The sequence below is a fragment of the Agelaius tricolor genome, unplaced genomic scaffold (assembly GCF_023055355.1).
Source record: "Agelaius tricolor isolate 1412-34295 unplaced genomic scaffold, bAgeTri1.0.p SCAF_1, whole genome shotgun sequence".
Classification (NCBI taxonomy): domain Eukaryota; kingdom Metazoa; phylum Chordata; class Aves; order Passeriformes; family Icteridae; genus Agelaius; species Agelaius tricolor.
In genome coordinates this window covers 91,270,683-91,292,243 of record NW_027269261.1, presented here as the reverse complement: position 1 = coordinate 91,292,243, position 21,561 = coordinate 91,270,683, and the positions used below count along the sequence as shown (strand labels likewise).

The 21,561-nt window shown below is 42.1% G+C and overlaps 1 protein-coding gene across 2 annotated transcripts in view; it reads left to right on the top strand.

Moving 5' to 3' along the window:
* HTR1E (5-hydroxytryptamine receptor 1E) overlaps nucleotides 1–21,098 on the top strand; it is a 38,870-nt gene extending 17,772 nt beyond the window's left edge. The window contains exons 1-2 of one of the 2 annotated variants that reach the window (XM_071443471.1): nucleotides 2,023–2,100; nucleotides 15,881–21,098. In XM_071443471.1, coding sequence (XP_071299572.1) covers nucleotides 16,062–17,156 — 1,095 coding nt within the window. In that variant the 5' untranslated portion in view covers nucleotides 2,023–2,100; nucleotides 15,881–16,061 and the 3' untranslated portion in view covers nucleotides 17,157–21,098. Of the gene's footprint in view, nucleotides 1–2,022; nucleotides 2,101–15,880 lie in introns of those variants that run through there. The other variant, XM_071443462.1, reaches the window with a different exon arrangement.
* Nucleotides 21,099–21,561: the final 463 nt, after the last annotated feature.

The window sequence follows — 21,561 nt, the reverse complement described above, 5'->3', positions numbered from 1 at the left end:
TTCCTAGGTAGATAGGCATTTTTATTTAAACTAGAATAAGATTAGATGGCTGGTTCCCTCTTGTGTTTTCTTGTAATAAGTGTGGCAGTGGCTGTAATCATAAAAGTAATTTAGGCTGGACCTCCAGAGGTCATGTAATCCAACCTCCTTCTCCAAATGTAAAAGACAGGTTAGTCACCTGCAAGTATGTTGTGCCATGTGAAGGATCACATGAAATGATTGTTCAGGAGATTAAAGGTCTCTTGGGAAGGGGCAGCAGAGACAATACCCATCTCCTCGTTGGGCAGGAGTGTTGATCTGCTGCAGGGTAGGAAGGCTCTGCAGCAGGATCTGGAGAGGCTGGATCAATGGGCCAAGTCCAATTATATGGCATTCAACAAGGCCAAGTGTCAGGTCCTGCCATTCAGACACAACAACCCCACGCAGTGCTACAGGCTGGGGGAAGCGTGGCTGGAAAGCTGCCCAGTGGAAAAGAACCTTGGGGTGCTGGTCAACAGCAGCTGAACATGAACCAGTGTGTGCCCAGGTGGTGAAGAAAACCAATGGTGCCTGGCCTGGATCAGCAACAGTGTGGCCAGCACGACCAGGATGGTGGCCAGCCCCCTGCACTCAGCACTGGTGAGGCTGCACCACGACTGCTGTGTCCAGTTCTGGGGCCCTCACATGAAAAAAGGACTTCTTGATACTGGACCAAGCTGGTGAAGGGCCAAGTCCTATGAGGAGCAGCTGAGGGAGCAGGGCTGTTCAGCTTGGAGAAAAGGAGGCTCAGGGATGACTTTATCACTCTCTACAACCTCTTTTCAGGTAGCTGTAGCCAGGTGGGTCTTGGCTTCTTTTCCTAGGGAACCCACAACAGGACAAGAGTGTCATATCCATATTTTCTGAAAAATCCCTTCACCCAGGATTTTTCTCCTGGGAAGCTGAGAAGCCGCCAATAAAAAGGAAAACAATCTTATCTCATTTGTTTCTCCTGTGTTGTGCTCACATGTGGAATGTGTTTGGAGATTGTTTATCCAACAGGTGATTGTTTCATTGGTTTCTGCTGTGAATTATTTTGACTCATTGGCCAATTACGGCCAAGCTGTGTTGGGGCTCTGGAAAGAGTCACGAGTTTTCATTATTATCTTTTTAGCCTTCTGTAAGTATCCTTTCTGTATTCTTTAGTATAGTTCAGTCTAGCATTCTTTAATATAATATAGTATCATAAAATAATAAATTAGCCTTCTGAGAACATGGAGTCAGACTCATCATTCCTTCCTGCCACAGGGCACCCCACGAATACAATACAAGAGGATATAATCTCAAGATGTTCCAGGAGTGGTTGAGACTGGACATTAGAAGGAATTTCTTCACAGAAAGGGTTGTTGACTTTGGAACAGGCTTCCTAGGAAAGTGGTGGAGTTATTGTTTCTAGAACTGCTTAAGGAAAGACTGGACATGGCACTTAGCTCCATGGTCTAGTTGACATGGTGGTGTCCAGTCAAAAGCTGGACTTAATCTCAAAGGTCTTTTCTAACTAAACTATTTTGCGGCTCAATGACACCAAGGATGCTGCAGCTGGAGACAAAGGATAACAGGGAACAGCCACTACATGTCAGAGTCTGCCTCTGAACCTCTCATGTCCTTCCTCAGTGTGTGAAGGTGGTGCAGGGCCAGAACCACCTCCCCACAGAAAGTGCCTTGGACTCACCAATGAAGTCCTCAGCAGGACAGGACAAACGGAGTGCCCTGGGCTCTGGGGCAGGTGTGCTGAGGAGATGTTCCAGCAGGGGTAGAGCACTCCTGCAAAGGCCAATCAGAGTTTCACATTCCTTTGGACATATTCTCTTTTGGTGACTTCTGAATTGTAAATTCTGTATCATAAGTGGTACCATATAAGCCCAGAAATAAACCCAGATAACAGTGACACAGAATCACAGCAGCTCCTTTTCTTAACCCAAAGTCTGCTCTGTTTCATTGGTACAATGTTCTAGAGACTCTGCTATATGAAGGAAGAATATTTATCTTGCACAAGTTTTGACAGGAGATTTTTTTCTGCCTGGTAGAGTCTTCAGGACCATCCTGTTCAGAATCTAACTCTGTTCAGTTAATGTCACCCAGGTTGGTAAGTGTTTGCTTTAGTGACAGAGAAGAAGTGTTGCCTAGTGAGCAGTGTGCACATTTCACAAAGCAGGAAGGGTGTTGGGCCTGGCAGCCTGTTCAGAAAGGATTAGAGCTGTTGTCTGTGTGGATGCTGCCCAGCATCTCCCACTGCAGGTACTGCTGGGCTGGCTATCAGCTGCAAAGCTGACAGAACCTAGGAAGTGAGACAGCAGCAGCTCTTCCCACATGGGATGAGGAAGCCACAAATGCTGTGAAAGAGTTGTTCCAGCCCATTCTAGGGTGAACAGAGATCATACAATGTCAGCTCCTTTCCTTTTGTTACCTGGGGGGCAGATGAGTCAGCACAGCTGTGGCATTCATGATTAGAATCCAAATTCTCAAACTGATGAGGATCTTCAGGTCCATGGACTTTCATTAAGTATTTAAAGAATAACATACTTGTTGTACAACTTCACAGTAATACTGTGTGTACAAAGCATACACAGTGCATACATTTTTAGTGCCTCTGTGAGTTAGAGAATGTATGCTGCTTTAATGTTATAGAACTGATGAATTTTAAAACACTTTGCTATATTTACCTTTGATCCCACAATAAGTTCTACCCAAGCCTGTGTCTACTAAAGCTTCCTGAAGCAGCTGGCTGGTAAAGCAAAAGAGACAAACATCTTCTATCCCCTCATCTTCCACTTCATTTCTGAGGCAGAATAAATTGAGGCTTTGCTTGTGCTGCTGATTAAAGTATTCTGGCTTAATCCAGAAATTAATATTTCTGGATTAATAAAATTAAATTAATACACACAGTAGGTGTGAAATATATTATGCTCTTAAAATCAGTCTTCTACCATTGAGAGAAGCACCTGGAGGAGCATTGAGGTGGAATTCTGGTTAATTCTTTTTTCCCATGATCCTGTCCTTGTTAGCATGATATTAATATATCTTAATTGCTTTGAGTATGAACTGCTGCAGCAAAATCCAACCCAGGGCAGGACAAATGGTCACATAAGCATTTTTTGGGTTAAAAGGGCTATGATGTGCTGGTCATCATAGAATGTTATTAGCATAAACCACAGTCTTCTATATTCAGTATAATCAATTTACTACAGAAGGGGAAAGTATAAATTTGGTATATACAGTTTGTAGCTGAAAAACAGGGGCGTTGCCCTTTTTCTTTCTGCATCACACATACCAACTTCTGCTATTTTAATGTATACTACTTTCAACAGACTTTGATTCATCATATTTTATTGCACCTGCTAAACGACAACTAAATCTTTGTAGTGACTGAAATTTTGTAATTATTCCATGTGTGTGTTGTATCTGTGGGTTAATTTTAGTGTGCCTATGGTTTTTGACAGCAAATTATCACTAATTCATATAATGACATGTCTGAAAAAGTTGACATTGAATAGTTTTCATAACGTTTTTTGCTTATTCTGTATTTACATGATGCTCCAGATAAGTAATTAAAATGCCAGTCATGTGAGCTTATTTGCAACCAAAAGTCTTTAAAAGCAGACACATAGTTTAGTTATTCCAAGCAATGCACAGAAGTGTGCATTTTAGCTTGGCTGTGTGTATTGTAAGGGTTTCAGGGAAAAAGTACATCTTCATATGAAAGCTACAGCTAGACATGGCTATTGCTAAGGCCCTGGATTATGCAAACACAGTGGCTATTTTATTTGGGAAACCAAAAACAATTGTTTGTATGTGCTGTCAGCTCAGCTCATGGCTTCCACTACCAACAGCAAAATTCTGGAAATAAAAGCAGGAACTCTTTTTCATGGGATTTTTCAGGATCTACTGACCACATTTAGCTGGAAATTTTTGTTCAAGTCACAGCTCAGGACCCAACCCCTGGAGCACTTGCCCTTAGAATGCAATGCTAACATGAGTTCAGTTCAAATACAAACTTGTACTGCCATAAATGTACGGCAGCAGCTTTGGACCATCTTCAACTGGAGAACTGAGTGTGCATCAGGCCACCATGGAAGTCAGAGCTCAGCCAGTCTAATATCTGAACGCCTCTGCCTCAGCAGGGTTTGCACCTAGGGCTTGTACAAGAAGTGTTTTCTCATACTAAACAGGAGTCTGTCCCTGACCTTTATGTTGCTGTACAGCACATGTCAGTAATTCATTTCTCCTGTGCTTGCAGCAAGCACACTGCCCAGATGGAAATCCCACGCTCACAGTCCCAGGCAGCAGGCTCGTGCCATCAGCCCAGTGCTTCTCTCCAACATGAGACATTTTTCTACATGACTAAGGACCCACAGCACCTTCTGCTACAATAAAACTATTTGTTCAGTCACACAAAATATTCCTTTCAAAGCAAGTCTAGAGCCATTGTGTGAGTCATCTCCTTTATTTTATCAGTGCAAAATAGGGTGGATATTCACTAAGGCTTAATCTGAAATCTTTTTGCTCACAATGGTAACTTTTCCATTGATTTCAAAGGATCTCAGATCAAGAATTACTAAGTTTTAGTCTGTCAGATTTGTTCATTTGAGGCCTTTATGAATTGCAGAGCAGTTGTGTACAGAACCAAGTCATGTGGAGATTAAATAAACTCCATTGACATCAGTCTCCTGACACAGAATAGCAGCAAGAACCAAATATTGACTAGAAAAACAACGCATGTACAGTGACATTTAGCTTGTATAAAGTCATAGTCTCCACATAAATGCAAATAGCACCATTTCCCCAGAGCTGAATAAATGATATTCATCGGTAAATATTTGTGTGTCTCTGACATGTCTCTAAGCAGCAAGATGAGAAATTGAGATGGAAAATACATTCACAGGTGAGAATTCAGTGCAGATTTTTTTTTTAAAGTTTTTCTCTCAATGCATTTAGGAGACCTTGAAAAGCAGATGCTTCCCTTTCTACTTAGTCACTTAAATGCAAAGCATCAGAACTACAACAGGCCATCACAGACTCAGCTCCTGTGAGTAGTTTCCTGACCCTGCCACTCATGCTGTGCTACATGGCAGGGCTCCAGGCCTGAGAACACTCCTCAGAAGAAACCCTAAAGCAGCTAATTAATTTAGGAGCTTCATACCGATAGTCAGAAGGGATTTATGCACCAGGAAGCTATTATTTAACTATCTTTATATGAGAGTTGGGGATTTTATGGACCAGGGTTTCAGTGACCTATGTGACCTAAGCATCTTTAATTATGTAGCACCTGCATAAAGTATGTGCAGAGGCTTTATCCTCTGTATGAGGAACAGCAGCACAGCTCATCAGTGTAAGGAATGAGTGCTCAGGCTCTTCAGTTAGGAAAGAGAAGACTGGGAGCCCAAATCATTACAACAGAGGTCTTTAAAGCAGCCACAGGTGGCACAGGTAAGGTGGCTAGGTAGTAACTGTTCACCATAGAGAATGAGTCTTCCCTACAAAGTTGCACTCTTAGAATCATATTTAGGTTTGCTTCAAACCATAAAACAATGAAGATTAAATAGGATTTCAGGCACATGCCTAGAGATGATAAACCCACTTCATGGGCAGCTTACCGTGCTGCTGAATTTCTAGAACTGACTCAGCATTCAGCCAGCAGGAGCTGCAAAAAAAGTCAATCCCATTGTCTTTACATGGTCTCCTAGTCACAAACTGCATTTGCCTCCCTGGAGGTGCTAGCAAATGAGGCAGTGGACCGTGCCTCCTGCCAGGCCTGTGTACAACATGTGAAGTATTAGGCTTGCAAACTGTGTTGGGATCTTCAACCAAGGAAGTAAAAATAAGGATTATCAGCATGTAAGAAAACCCAACTGTTCCCACAGCAACTCTTTCAAGTTATATTGGACATAGTCCTCTTATTCTCCTCTTCAATTTTTAAGATGTTCCAGTGAGGTGCTTTAATAGTTTGCAAATGAAACAGACTTCTTTCTAATGAAGGATTCTTTTATAAAAATAGTTTTCCCGCATGGGATTTTACTCCAGCAAAATAGTCATGGTTTACAACAATTTCACAAGCTCTGCATGATTTCTGTTCCAAAAGACCATGGGAGGAGAGTCACTACGAGGCAGTTTTGTTTCTAGTTACAAACAAATAGAACATAATTAGTTCAAAGGATACTAAATTTCAAAATAACTCATATTATTTTAAAAGTTACATAGGGGTCTATGGACCTGGAGGTACTTGGAGGTCTGGAGGTCTCTGGACAGTTCTTCCATTCTCCACATAAATGCAACCAGGGGAAGCCAAGAATTTTTTTTAAGAGTAAACATTATTTAAAATGAGTTTGAATAATGGATTTTCTTTTCATTAGCCTATTCAAAAGGAGAAACAAAGATTTTTTTACTGAGAGAGATTGCACTGTTAGTGACCAAGAGGACACTGAATTATTTTGTCCCTGGTTCCAGTTTTTAAAGTAAGACTTTTTTCAGAAGAAATAGAGTGAACCCCTCTCTTTCTGAGTCCTCCAGCACCTTTTCTGTGATTCTGTATCTCCTTCAAACACCAAGATGCTATCTCTGCTATTTGCAGCTAAGAAACAGGGGATCACTTCAACACCAGGCTTCCAGGGCTGTGACAGCGTGGTCTCTGCCTTTGGAATTACTGTGGTTTTGTTTGGAGTTTTTTAAGGTGAATGTCGCTGCTGTTTATTTTGCTTTGGCAAAACGTTTCTGGGAGCTGTTGTGGATGGATCTTCATCTTAGTTGCTGCCTGGCAGACTGAGTCGTAGCTGCAGGAAGAATTGCAGGTTTGTGGGATGGACTCACCTGCTCAGGACCTTTCAGATGCTGTGTGCCCTTACTTTACCATTAAACCTTACTAACCAGCTTCATGAATATCTGTCCCTGGGCCACTCATCAGTGAAGCACCATCCCAAGTGTTGTTTTCCTGAGGAGGGCTGTAAGTGCTGGTGATGGCACACACTTGTCTGCCCTCTCCCCTTACCAATTACAGGGAGCGATCTCGCACGAAGTTTAGCTGCCAATGTCTGATAGCATAACTCATTATCCAAGCTGTCCTCCCACCTGTATTTTATCTGATTGCAGGTTTTAGTCATACAGTCAATGAAGAAATAGTCTGAATGGAAGGTTGAGCAGTACAGTAGGAGGAAGGATTGTGAAGGGCCCCAGGACCCGCCAATACCCAGCGTCGATGCTCTTTTCTTTTGTGCCTGTGTGCACCTTGCTGAACCATTCAGTGGAACAAAAGGGAAGAACAGAGCAAAACAGCCAGGCCAAAAGCAGCAGTGGGTACTGGCAGCAGCACAAAACCCTGGACAAATGTCTTCCCTTGCCATAACCACCTGTTCCATAGCCAGTGATTTGGGTCTGTCACCAGGTCTTTGAGGTTTTCATGTTTTCCTGAAGCATGAATAGATCCATAGCAGGGATCGGTGACATGGTCAACTTCATAAAACAGCATAGGCTAAAAAAACTTTAAAAGCTTTAAAAATTTACTTAGAAGAGAGGGAATTCTGGGGACATAGCATGTTGTAAAGATGCATGTACAAACTGAAGTAGGACCTAAAATACAGAGGAAAAGTCTTTAGTAGTGAAAAACTCAGAAATACAAAGTTCAAGAAACACAGTCTTAACCACAAGTTTTCTAAAACAAAAAATTAATCAGAGAATAATGTCTCTGTGAGAGTGACTGCTAAGCATGGAGGTTGCAAGGGTCAGTAACAGGTACAGATTGTATTTTTCTTTCCAGATGAGAGGTTAAGTGTGTAGGTTATGTGTCTTCCGGGCCTGGCTATTTACTAAACTGGGATATCACCAGGGATCAAGAGCACCTTTGCACTGAGAAAAGATCAGGTGAGAAGCACAGCTCTGGAGTGGCTAAATGCTGCTCTGGGGCAACCAAACAAGCTTGCTGCCTCTGTTAATATAGATGTCATGCATGTACCAGGGGAGAGCATGTCAGCTAACTTTAATCAGGTTAACTTCTGTAACAAGGCTGTCTAGCTGTGGGAATCAGGAACTCCATGACTGAGGATTTACAGTTCTTGGCTGGGTGAATTAACCCATTCAGCTCTCCATGCTAGTGTAACATGTTTCTGTACCCAAGCTAGCTCATTTCAGCACTTCTACAAAAGCTGTCTGCAAAACAAATGAAGGCAAATCACATCATCTTTTCATTTTCTGTTCTTTCAGACACAGATTTATAATGAAAGAAGGTTTCTATCTCCATATATAATCTCTGGAGGAAGAATAGGTACAATATAGGGAGAAGTTCTTTCTGCCACAATGTGGTGGAAAAGGCAGCGCTTACATGTTTTGACAGTGTAGGGTTATACAACTATAAATTCTACCTCAAAAGATTTTGCAAGATCCAGCTACCCACATCTCTTGGCTCTATGGTATGGGAAATTAGAACCTCTGGTGTCCATAAGTTAAACATCTCAAGATATAAGGCTGGGCATGAAAAGGGTATGGTGAAATGAACAACCAGGAATGAGCTGAAGTTTACATGGATATTTTGTGTAGTGTAAAACAAAAGAGACTTTTTACAAGTACAATGCTAAGGGTCTAAAGGGATGTGATGATGAGTTTTGAAGTTATTTTTTTATTTGATAGTCCCCTGAAAGCAAATAATAATAAATTTAGAGTGTTATTTATTACAAAATATTGCAACTATAGTAGAATGCTACTCTAGTTGTTGTTTTTTTTTAATGAGAAATCTGTGTGTTTCACTACCCCACAGAATTTTATTTATGTCTGATGAGAACCAGGATTCAGTCTGTATTGAGTCCTAGTTTGCATCAGGTCGCAGCTCAGCAGCATCTTGCCAGCTTTCACTGCCTCAGATTTACTAACTTTCATATTGAAAGTAGATAAAAATGAGTAATCATCTGTGAATGATAATTATACCACTGCTTGTGGGAGGGAGCATGGTTTGAAGATCATCACTAATTATTGTTTCTCATTTGCATGTGCCAAGATCTTCACCACAAATGCTCACCTCTATAGTGTAATGCTGGTGGAGTTATTTCTTAAAAAACCTGCAAAAATGCACCAAGGGTTTTTGGAGGCAGCACCTCCTCTCTCCCGTCAGTTTTCCCCCAGGCTTCTAATTTGGGAAGGAAATCCTCCAGGCTGGCAAGGTTCAGTGGGTAAAATCTTTCTGATATGCAAGTGGAGATCCCCTTTCCCATCCTGAGGGAGTTGAAGCATCGTGGTCACCCTGGCATTTAACCTGGGCTCTTCAGCAAAAGAGACAGAGAGCAACATCACAATATACAGCGACAAGACACAAATAACAGTGCCCAAGCACTGCTTTGCAGCTTGACATTTTAGCAACCTCCTAGACAGAATTTAGTTTTCAGTGGAAAATAAGCAGTGCCACAAGGGCTCCTGCACACACACACAGCTGGCCTGCATGAATGTTTGGTTTTGCTCTTGCAAGAGGACAAGAGGACACAGACTCACCTCTTTGCCATGAGGAAGTGATGGGTAGCTTCCAAAACCATCAGGCCTGGTGCAGGCATCAACACAGCAGCACCAGAGTACTGCATCCCTCTGTCACCTGGGTCCTGTGCTGGCTGGGAATAACCCAGACCTCCCTGCTTCCCAACAATGGTGTCAGATTTGACTCATGTGCTCTGGTCTGAGCAACAAGTTGGGTTATTGCCCTGATTTTGGCTGTGGATGAGTAAGGCATACTCACGTTTTCCCTTGTTATCTCTTCTTCCACTTTTCACCAGACTTGACACTCCCTTTCTCCATCTCAGCCTGCTCTCAAAAGAACAACTCTGGCCAAATTACCTCCTACCCATCAGTCCCAGTTTTGCAGCAACCACTGAAATTTCTGATAGAATTGATATAGGCGTGCTCAGCTTTATATGTGATAACTATTTGGGGTGACTGAGGTGCTGTGGGTTTTGCAAGGCTGTGCTCCCAAAAAGCCCCCAGTGCTCCCCTCCACTCTTCTGTGAATTTCAACCACTTCTCATGTAACTCCACCTGCAAAACCCAGCCATCCCTTGGGGCATCATCTGTGGCTAGTGTCAGGTGTGTGTGCTGACACCTGCCACGTCCAGCATGTTCTCTGCTCTGCCCAGTGCTGCCCACTCAGCCCATCCTCTCTGGCCAGGACTGACTGAAGCACAGATATCCCTGTATCCCTAGAAATCTACATTACACAAAGACAGGCTGCAGGCCACTATATCCTTGATTACAACATGCTGTGCTTTGGCTGTTTATGACAGGGTCACTGCATGTATGAACATTAGTAGGATGCCCACGGATGCAAACTCACAGCTCTGCCTCCACACACCTTGCTTGCTGCTGTCCTTCCAACCTGTCTTTCCATCATGCTGCCTGTTTCAGTGGTGTGCACAGGGTGAATCTTAATTTGAAGGTCAATTCTATAGGTCAACTCATACAAATTTCATAGTAATTTCATTCCTGGCCTCATTCAGTCTGTGTAGGAAAAGGCTGCATCCCTAAATCTATGGCCCCATAATGCAGCTACAAATTCCTCAGACATGTTCTTGTAATATTTGGGGTTTCACACAAAAACAGCCATTTCCTTTGTTGTCCTACCCCAGTTTATACTTCTGTAAGGCAACCCCAATGCACCAATAGTTTGCTTTCATTTTGCCAACAACTGGCATCAAAACATCTCATACTGTGGCTGTGATTATGAGCTGCCTGGTGAAAACAAGATTTTGCTTTGCTGACAATTTTGCCAGAGGTTGGTGTGATTCTGACCATCTCCATTTTCTCAGCTTTTGCATGCTACTTTTCCACATACAACATGTTACAAACAGCATCAGTGCCTATATAAATCCATAATGTGACCTCTGCAGCACTGACATCCTTAGAAACCCAAAGCAACACCAGCATGCCAGGGTACAATACTTAGTATTTGAAAACCTATAATTTTCAGTTAAACCCAGCTGTATCATTTGATTACCAAGGTGCCATGAAGCCCAAGATTTGTTGACTCTACAAAAGCAACGCTAGAAAGTTGCAAGTGAAAGGCCTGAATTGCAGGGCTTTGTAAATAAAGTTGGAAAAGAAAACCTCTTTGAAGGAAGAGAAAGAGCACTGAAAGTTTAGCATCTTCTCATAGCTTGAAATATTAGCATTATCATAAATGCGCTAAGTCTTATTTTCCATAAACTGTCTCAAAAATCATGGCACAGATTCTTGCCCTTCATAGCTCCAATCATGGAAATATTAAAAGTGAAAAGCACTCAGACCAATTCAGAGTTTAACAGAGTCAAACTGATTATTGATGTCAAGGGCAGAAAGATGTAGCAGTCATACAGTACAATAATTGCTTAGAGGAAATGTAAAACCATGGATGTAAAGGAACCAACCTGCCTTGTACATACACGTGTGCAATGCCAGTTCCACTTGTTTGCTCCAAGTGATATTATTCCATTTGTTATGAAATGGTGGAAAGTTCAGTGGCCAAGGAGTGGGAGTCAGGCAGGCAGAAATTCAGAGTACTCTGCTACACTGTGCTCCTCTGCTGAGAAGAGGGAGATTTTTTTTTGGCATGAGGAGACATGGACATTGCCATCTCAGAGCCTCAAGTTATCCAGTTCCTTTTAAGGAACAATTAATCAAACTCTTTCCCCTTTCTTCCTCCTAAACAGTACTCAAAGCCATTACCAATAATCAGCTACATGAAACATGATTGATTCCCATTTGGAGGAAGCCAGATGAGTTTCTTGCATCAAATGCGGGAAATTAGTCTGTGTGTGTAAAATCCTCTCTGTAGGAAATGACTGACAGCCTAAAGTGATACAGCTGCAAAACATAAACACAGTGCTCTTAGTGAGAGCACTTTAGATAACTGTTATTAATGTCCCTTCCAAGATGTCACTTAGAAAACCACAATCAATTACTATAGTGATAGCAATACTATATATAGCAATTGTATGCAAGTGATGGAGATGCTGGAAACCAGCTATTATTGCTCAGACATAGTAAAATTCTCCTTGTTAACACTCATGCTATGGCCACAAACACACCTGCTTTTTTAAAAGATTGATGGTAAGTAGCATTTAAATCCTGCCCTCCTAGCAAGGTCAATCACTGGCATCTCTTTGTAAATCACTTCCCAGTTTAAAACATCATTTCTTTCCTGGGCCAAAGTACTCTCTATCTGTGTCTTCTAATTCAAAAGTAGAGGGAAGACAGTTGGACAAGCAAGGACAATGGGAGAGTGGCTGGGGAGGAGGCACTGCAGAAGAGTGGACATGGGCCTCAGGAGGCAGTGCTGAGATGGCTCAGCATGAAGCAGTCCAGCTGGAGAAAGACTGTCCTTCTCAGATGCCCCAGCCAGCTATCCAGCACCGCTAGCAGTACGGGGGCACTATCCTGATCTCCGTGGTTCAGGACAGCACCTAAGGCAAACACTCTGTGCTATGACAGCAGCGCAGCTTGTGGTAGGACACGGCTTGGCTTACGGCTACAGTCAGCAGAAATAAGAGAGCGCTCTGCAGCTGTGGTGAATCCAGGTTTACGGAGTCCCAGGGAAACCGACAGCCAAAGACAGAGAGGGGGAAGTTGCAACAGCTTATAAGGAGGGAGGGACACAGAGGCAGAGTCAGTTCTTTGACGAATAGGGTTTCAGAGGGGAGTGGGATACAAAAGATTGACTTAGGGAAAACCCCAATGGGGATAACTTGAGGGTGGGGCCCCGGCCCCTGAGCCAATCACTCGACGCTCTAGCTGGAAGTTTCTAGAGAGTTCTAGAGAGAAGGGTGGGAGCGCCGAGTGACAGACAGGGCATGGGGAGGGATTTGAGAAAGGGTACATTGATCTCCAAGGCAGCTGGGGAGGAGTTGGGATAACTGGCAGCACAAAGGAGGGAAGGGAGAACCAGGGCAGAACCATTACATGATAGGGGGAACAGAACAGTCCAACTTATACAGACACAACATAACAGCACCAGGCACCTCAGGCTGCTCTGGCACAGGACGTGAGCTGGGAGGTGAACAGGCAGGGCTACAGTCAACTAATCATAACTAACTAGTTATAATGCCAGTGTGTATCCTCATCATGTGGGTAAGGGAGGATAAGAGGCAAAAATTTCAGCTGTAGAAGAAGCCTTCAGCTCTCAAAAAGTGAAATTACTTTTCAGCATTTAAATATACTTCCCTAATAATACTGGCTTAGTGCTCTTATGTGGTATTTATGTTGTCTGAATTTCTAAGGGCTCATTTCCCATGAGGAACATGGGAATTAAAACGGAATTAACTCTCTGATGGGTTTAGATTACCATGAGCTTGTGGGGTCTGAGGTACCTGCAGGCAGGGATGATGCTTTGTTTTATATTTCTCCCTGTCTTCAATTATTGCAGTGCTTTCCAGGCAAAAAAAGTTGGCCCTCCTGAGCAGTAGCAGACTTGTAAAGCCAAACTCCCCTGTGTTATCAGTGGTATCCTTTGTCTTAAAGGAAACCTGATGTTTGGATCTGATTAATTTTGTTTAAATACAAGTTAATTAAGGAAAGCAAAAAAAAAATATTTTTCAGCGTATCCTTGAGGTACAGGGAACAGGTAGAGCTCTGAAAGGATTTTCCTTGGGATACATCAGTGTAGGCCATCTTGGGGAGAACCACAGCAATTCAGGTCTTACTGGGTTAAACCTGTATGTAGGCAGAGAAAATGGTGGGGACCACACAGGGTAGGATGTCCCAGGGCCATGAAACTTCAGGGCTCCAGAGGAGTGAAGGACAAGCAGAGAGAAGCTCTGCTTACATCAAGAAGCATCACAAGATCCCCTGTGTGTGTGCAACAGATCAACAAGTGGTTGTGGAGATGTTAATTCCATGGTGTCTTCCCAGTATCTTTGAGTGTACTTGTGAGCTGGGGTACTCTCACCAAATGATAGTGCTGAGGAAAGGATATGAATTACAATTGGGTTTGGTCTGTGCTCCAGGTGTGCAGAGAGGGAGAGAAAGCCTCTTTGTTTCATCCTCTGATTAAAGCATCAGACATAATGAGGGTGCAAACTAAGGAAATGAGAATCTGGCTCGACAGAAAAGACTCCCATGAACAATTTATGAAGAAGGTTTGAGCTGATATTTTGGCTTTAGGCCTAAACAACCAAATTGACATTTCCATGTGTGGTAGCCACATGAATACTGATGGATGGATTTCCATCTGACTTCTCTAGTCAATTTTCAATAAGCAGGCCTAATATTTCCTCCAAGGCTATTCGTAGTTTAAAGCTTTTTAAAGTAGTTTCTTAAGAATGGCGTATGCTTCGGGAGGAAGGCTGTTCTGCTGTTCCTTGAGCAGAATTAAAGCTCACATTTTGCTAACCCAGAGACTACAGCAGTCCGGATCTGCTTTTCTAGAGCCTATCCACAAATGGAAGTTTTTATCTAAAGTTTCTATTTTTAATTTTTCCTCATTCAGCTCATTCTGAAACGGCACTCCAGTTTCTGAAGAAGAGCATATGTACACAAAGCTAAGCAGTCAACTAGCTTTAAATGCATAATTCCTCATTCAATTTCTTAATTCCTCATTAGCTTGCATGTGCAAACTCAGAGCCTAATCCAGCTCCCACTGGTATCAGTGAGAATAGGTTTCACCTCTCAGATTTAGCCATCTAAAAACCAGGCATGTATTCTAAATGCAACTGTGGAGGTGCCACTTGTCGTGAAAATAGAGAAAGATCAGCATTTCCAGGATATGATTCATAGCATCTTCCTTAAGGGTTGTATTGAGAGGGGACAAGTGTATTTTCAGCAGCCACTATCTTTTTCCCCTGCTTGTAAAGAGAGCTTGTACAACTAACCTAGAAGCCTCCTTACTACAATAAATGAAGCCAGGGGAAGGAATCTTTCTGTTTATTTCAGTGGATAAGGATTCTGACTTTCAGTTTTCCACATCCTTTATGCCAAGATAAATTACAAGTGAGTAAGCAAGGTCCCAGAGGTCATCCCAAGCTGCATTTCATGGACTGTTAACTCTGGATTCAGTTAACATTTGGGATGTATTGAAAAGACATGAGAACTTCTGAAATAAAATTAAACTTTTTGTTAATTGTTGTTCCTTGCATCACGCTGGACTCCCTGACAGGGAGCACAATTAGATGGAAATCTCAAAGCAATGGCAGAAGCTTTTTGTCTGTCTCCTCTAAAGACACTCACAGTGGGATATGTGAAATGTCAGGAATAATTAGACAAAACTATATGAGCTCCTAGCAACACTGATGTGCTGTGTAAAACCAAGCATTTTCCATAATGCTTTAAACATTGTTGAAAACGTGCATGATAAAAGCAACTCGAATAATTTTTAAGTACTGTTTCTAATATCTTAATACAGACATGGATATGAAAAAGCAGAACAGAAAGGTATGAAATGTTGGCATGCCTTTACTCAGGTAGGCTGCTCTGCTGCTTCTTTTCCAAAGGTGATATATAAAAGTAATTGATTCTGCTCATATAGCAATTAAAATGAAGAGGCAAATTCCCTCAGCTCTTCATCTGCTGGAGTGTATTTTAACAAGCTGGAAAAGGGCTAGCTCCTGGTATCTGTATCACAAAGATCATAGACATGTTTGTGAAAAGGAACCTGTGGAGGTCCCTTAGTCCTGCCTCCTACTTTAAGTAAAATCTCCAAAATGAAGAAGGAATAACCATTTCACATCAGCAGGAAATCTGGCCCAAATTGCCCTTTAGAGAAGAAAAAAAATGAACGATGAATGCAGAGAAAAGGGGAGAGTAAAGGCAAGAGAAGAGAAGGGAAAACAGACCAACATTTTATTTGAGATTATAATATTAGAAATGCAAAACTTTTTTACCAAAAGGTGGGATTATCCTAGATTGACTCACATATGTGGTTTTTTTCTTCTAGGAAAACAATGAACAATTAATTTCTTCTTTCCAGGAAGAACCCTGGGAGCTTTTTTGCTGCTCCGTTGAATATGGGATTATAAAAAAGTTTTTTAAAATTGCACATAGAGTATCTCTTTCAAATGGATAACTTCTGAGCCTGGAACTCTTCATTACCAACTTCTTGCATCCTGGAGGGGAAAATGAATTTCACAAATTGCACCACTGAAGCCAGTGAGGCTGCAAAGCCAAAGACAGTAACTGAAAAGATGCTCGTTACCCTGACCTTGGCCACAATCACAACCTTGACTATGCTGCTGAATTCTGCTGTAATTGCAGCAATCTCCACAACCAAGAAGCTCCACCAGCCGGCAAATTATCTCATATGTTCACTGGCTGTGACAGATCTCCTTGTTGCTGTTCTCGTCATGCCCTTGAGCATCACTTACATAATGATGGATAAATGGACTCTGGGATACTTCATCTGTGAGATCTGGCTCAGCGTCGACATGACCTGTTGCACGTGTTCCATCCTTCATCTGTGCGTCATCGCGCTGGACAGGTACTGGGCCATCACAGACGCCATCGAGTACGCCAGGAAGAGAACGGCAAAAAGGGCTGGGCTGATGATAGTCACCGTGTGGACCATCTCCGTTTTCATATCAATGCCCCCCCTGTTTTGGAGAAACCACCACAGCATCAGTATTCCCAGCGAGTGTCGCATTCAGCATGACCATGTCATCTACACTATTTATTCCACATTTGGGGCATTTTACATCCCCTTGACTTTGATCCTGATCCTGTACTACAGAATTTACCATGCTGCAAAGAGCCTTTACCAAAAGCGGGGTTCAAGCCGCCACCTCAGCAACAGGAGCACTGACAGCCAGAACTCATTTGCCAGCTGCAAGCTCACACAGACATTCTGTGTCTCAGACTTCTCCACATCTGACCCAACCACAGAGTTTGATAAAATCAACGCATCCGTGAGGATTCCTCCTTTTGAGAATGACTTGGACCCAGCTGGCGACCGGCAGCAGATCTCCACTACACGAGAACGAAAGGCTGCTCGCATCTTGGGGCTGATTTTAGGTGCTTTCATTTTGTCCTGGTTGCCCTTTTTCATCAAGGAATTGCTTGTGGGCCTCCACATTTGCACTGTCTCTCCAGAAGTAGCAGACTTCTTAACCTGGCTTGGGTATGTCAACTCGCTCATCAACCCTTTGCTGTACACGAGCTTTAACGAGGATTTCAAGCTGGCCTTTAGAAAGCTCATCAGGTGTCGAGAACATACTTAAAAGTACTGAGAGATGATGATGCTGGCATGACTCCTGGCCTTAAAAATGAGCAAAACTATTTGACTCTGCCACTGTTTCCCTTGATAAAGGGGATTTTTGTGTTTGCCTATTTGCTTGACTGTTCTTCAGCCTGTAATTCATTATGCCATTTTTTAATCTCTAGTGATATTCATAGTAAAGGGTTTGAAATAAATTTATTCTACAAAGGAAAAGATTTTTTAGAAATGAAACAACAAAAAAAATATTAGTAGTATTAGGTACTGATGTCTCTAAGACATTTTGTGTAATCAATGATTCAAGAAGCAAACAACAATATTCACTTTTATACTTTTTCCATTTAAGAATCAAACTATTAAGAATCTAAATTATGTACTGTATGAACTAAACCCCATAAATACATATTCAAAAATTAATAAACACTTCATGATCATGACAACTAAACAGCACCTCTTTACTACAGGAAAATTCCAGGAGGAAAATTACCACCATTTCCACCTTGGGTTGAGGCAGAATAAACTATTCCTTTCTTCAGGAATACACTCCCAAAACAGAAAGCAAAGTTCAGTTCATTGCATCTAGAAATGATCCCATTTCATAACCCAAAGGAATTTTAATAAGTGGCTCTCTTTGTGTAATATTCCAGATTTATATTCAAGGTATTGGGCAGACAGCTGTGAGATTGTTTGGCAATTGAGAGGATGCAGCTAGCGAGTGTCATACTTGTGAAACTAACTGCACATCTGAGCAGTCACACTTCCAATACCATTAACCCTATTTCTTCAGGCCTTGTGCCTTACTCAGTTCTGGGGTGGTACTTTTCACTTGTGCCACACTTCACCTGAATGTTGTGGTGCACAACCCCAAGGATCTATGGATCTTACCCCCACCAACTCAGACAACTGGATATCTTCTCAGCAGGCCAGCTATATACAGAAATTCAAAAACATCAGTTAAACCTAATTATTTCTGAATATCAGGAAAAAAATAAAATAATTCACTAAAATAATTTATTTTAAATGGCAGTCTGCACATATGCCTTGTTCTCATCTCACAATTTCCAATGGCAATCTTGCCCACTTAACCTATGGTCAGGTGCTCTGGTAGGATTTCTTGCTCTGGGAGTCCTTCACAGACCTACTTCCCCTGTCCTGAGAGACAAAAAGTCCTTTGTATCCAATCTTTTCTGCTTATGGAAGTTAAAACTTTCTGATTCAAATATTGTGGAAATCAGTCTGGGAAGAGGAAAAATCAAAGCTGAGAATTTGGTATTGTCCATTTGAAACTCCTAAGCACGATTTAAATATTTATTTACCACCTTGCACCCTTTTCTTCCCTGTCTATTTTTCTGGACAAATTCTTTTTGAATTACACCAATACACAACAAAGGTGACACCACATATGTCAAGCTGACATCCAATAACTGTGAAAACTATAGTATGGCGGCTCCAAATCCATCAAAACAAATACTAGAGGTAGCAAAAGTGTTGTAACAGCACTGGAAGCCATCTCTGAAAAATGTTTTGGAAATTTACAAGATGACAATCATTTTTCTTATCAAGAGTCAAGGAAGTGTAAGTAATATGTGGGTAATAAACTGCAAATGGAACTGGGAAATGACATCCTTATTGGTGAGAGAAAGCATTTGGCTGGAAAGATGCAGTGCCACAAGCTGAGTGTAAACCAAGTCTGAAGGTGACAAAAGCATGACCTGCTGCTTACCCACATGCAGTGGGATTCTTCTTACAGGACTCCCTGCCTGAGTTTGAGAGGTCCAACTCCAACTGACCTTCTGAAGCTACTGTTGCAGTTGCCTCCAGCAGATACCTTTGGATTCCCTGCTAGCAAACATTAATACCTAAAAAGAGAGAAAAATTATCTCAGCCACTAAAAATTTCTTTTAGTGAGGAAGCACAGACATCCATTATGGTTTTTCTTTTTTGCAGCTTGTTGGAAGTGGAAATTGTTGATTGGAATCAGGGAAGTGTGTCCTGACCCTGCCTATCAACAAAGCTTCCAAAGCAGCTCCCCAGAGTTGATATGCTATTAAGAAAAAAGAAAAAAACCCCAAAAACAAAACAAAACAAAAAAAAAGAACTGGAAATAAAAATAAAAATGTGGTATTTGTAAGAAGTGCTGCAGCATTTTTTTTTCTTTCAGAAAGAACAACAGAATTTATTATTAAAGAACAAGGATTCGGCACAATTTCTGAAATGAGTTGACTGTGGCAGAGAAAACAGGACACACAAGCAGTTATGGCTAGAAGAGAGTAAATTTTGGTGTCCTTTGGGTGCACAAGGGTGCCTAGCTGCTGCGATGACCAGAAAGGGAAGAGTAAAAGTGCAAGACTGCCCCAGCAGACTGTCTGAGCCACCCCAAGGAACTCAGCTGAGGCAGAAGCTGCACCCAGCCAGGTTCTTTGGGGCTGTCTCTGGCTTAGCTGTGGGGTGGGTGGGCTGCACAGGGGTCTTTGACAGGAGAAGGGGAGAGGTGGGAGTGACAGTGCTGGTGAAAGGTGTTTCAGAGTGGAAAACCAAAAAAATGAGAGATGCTTCCAGCTCTGACTGCTGCTCCTAAGGGCACGCAGAATAATTTAGCTCAGATGGGACCTCTGGAGGCCAGCTAGTCCAAACCCCCTACAAACAGCAAACCTCAAAGTGGGACCAGCCTCACAGCTCAGCACTGCTCTGATGTGCTGTGTGCAGTCAGTTTTCTCCTGGAGAAACAACAGCTCAGTCAACTCTGTTGCCAAGACTAACTTGTTTAAAGCCCTAAGTGTGTCTGAAGGGCTGGAAATGCTGGCTGTGACCTCCACAGCAGCTGTCATAGGCAGGTAGCAGTGCTTCAGAAACAGGGATAAAAGCTGTAATATACAGGAGCTGCATCATCTTTATTTCTACTAAAGGATTCCCTTTAGTATGTGAACACTGCTATTACCACTCAACTACCAATCAGGTTGAAAGCTGTATTCAATTTTAATATTTAGAGGTAATTAACAGGAAAAAACAGATGGATGGCTAATTTCCGTGCTTTCCTGTTAAATAAAGACTCACCATTCACTGCCAGCTGACTACTGATTTTCTAATTAAGTCATTAGCTAAACACAGAGAATGTTTTCCAACAAATGCCACTAGATTGATGAAGATGTATGTTTTCCCCATGATCAGAATCAAAGTCAGGAACAATATAAAGGATTGGCTACTTAACTCAACTTGATCAGAAATTACCAGTCTCCTCATGAAAATGGAAACTTTTGCTAGTCTGACACCACTGTTTGACAACATCTTTATTTTTTTTTTTCTGTTGAGTTTTTGCTGCTTTTACAATGTGTTTGGAGACATTTCTTGACCTGTCCATGGCAACTCCCCATTCACACCTATCCTGGATCAGGCCCACCCACTCCATGTTGTGCAATAGAAGATCTTCCCAACAAGCTCTTAGTGATGTATTCAAGACCTACAGACTACCTCCATTTTCATCAACCTCTCTAAACCATCCTGCAACCTCAAAGCCTTATTTTCTCAAATGGTGCCCTTGCAAAGGTGTCTTGCTTTACAACCCTCACTTCCTCCCTGTCCTGCCCTCGGGTTTCTGACTCTGTCTAATCCCTAAATTTATTGTGGTCCTACTAGAGCAAGCCCCTGTTCTCCCCCCCTCTCCCTGCAGTTATCAGAATTCCCATTATTGTGGCTGTTCAAGTCTGCAAGATTTTACTGTCTTACATGTATCCAGACCATATCCAGAAGATTTTTACTCTCTGTAAGCAGCCAGTGCTTTGGAGTGAGTTCATACATCCCTGAAGACTGCAGCAATCAACAAGTTGTCCTCCCCAAAACACAGACTCTTCAAATGTTATTTTACCTATTTTTTTATCTTGCTGCCTTTCTTCTGTAACCTATCCTTTTGTTCCCTTTCTTCCACATTAAAATTGACCCTCATATTGTTCTTTTATGGACCAGTATCTTTGTTTTTAGGGACCTGTCCCTGCACAGGTTGCTCAGGTTTCACTCAGCTCCTGCTCTTCTGCCTGTGCCAACCACAACTCTCTTCTCTGCAAGCTTTGTCCTCACTACCTTCATGATCTTTCCACATCTCTCCTGTTCCTTGCAGCTTCCTTCTCAAAACCATTTCTGATATGGTAAAACTCCTGAAAGAAAAGCAGTCACCATGGGCAGTGGAGGAATTTGTGTGTGTGTGTATTGCCTTTTTTTCTCCACCTTTCCCATACAGATCATATCCTCTTCTAAGGTGAGCTATCTCTGAAGTGCACAACATACACAGGCACAGCAAAAACACATTAAGAGTTGCATATGTCCTGAGCCACTTTGATTTGGCTCACACACAGCACTTTAAAGTTGTGGTTCCTCACCACAATGATGTACCAAGTTGTTCACAACATAAGCTAATT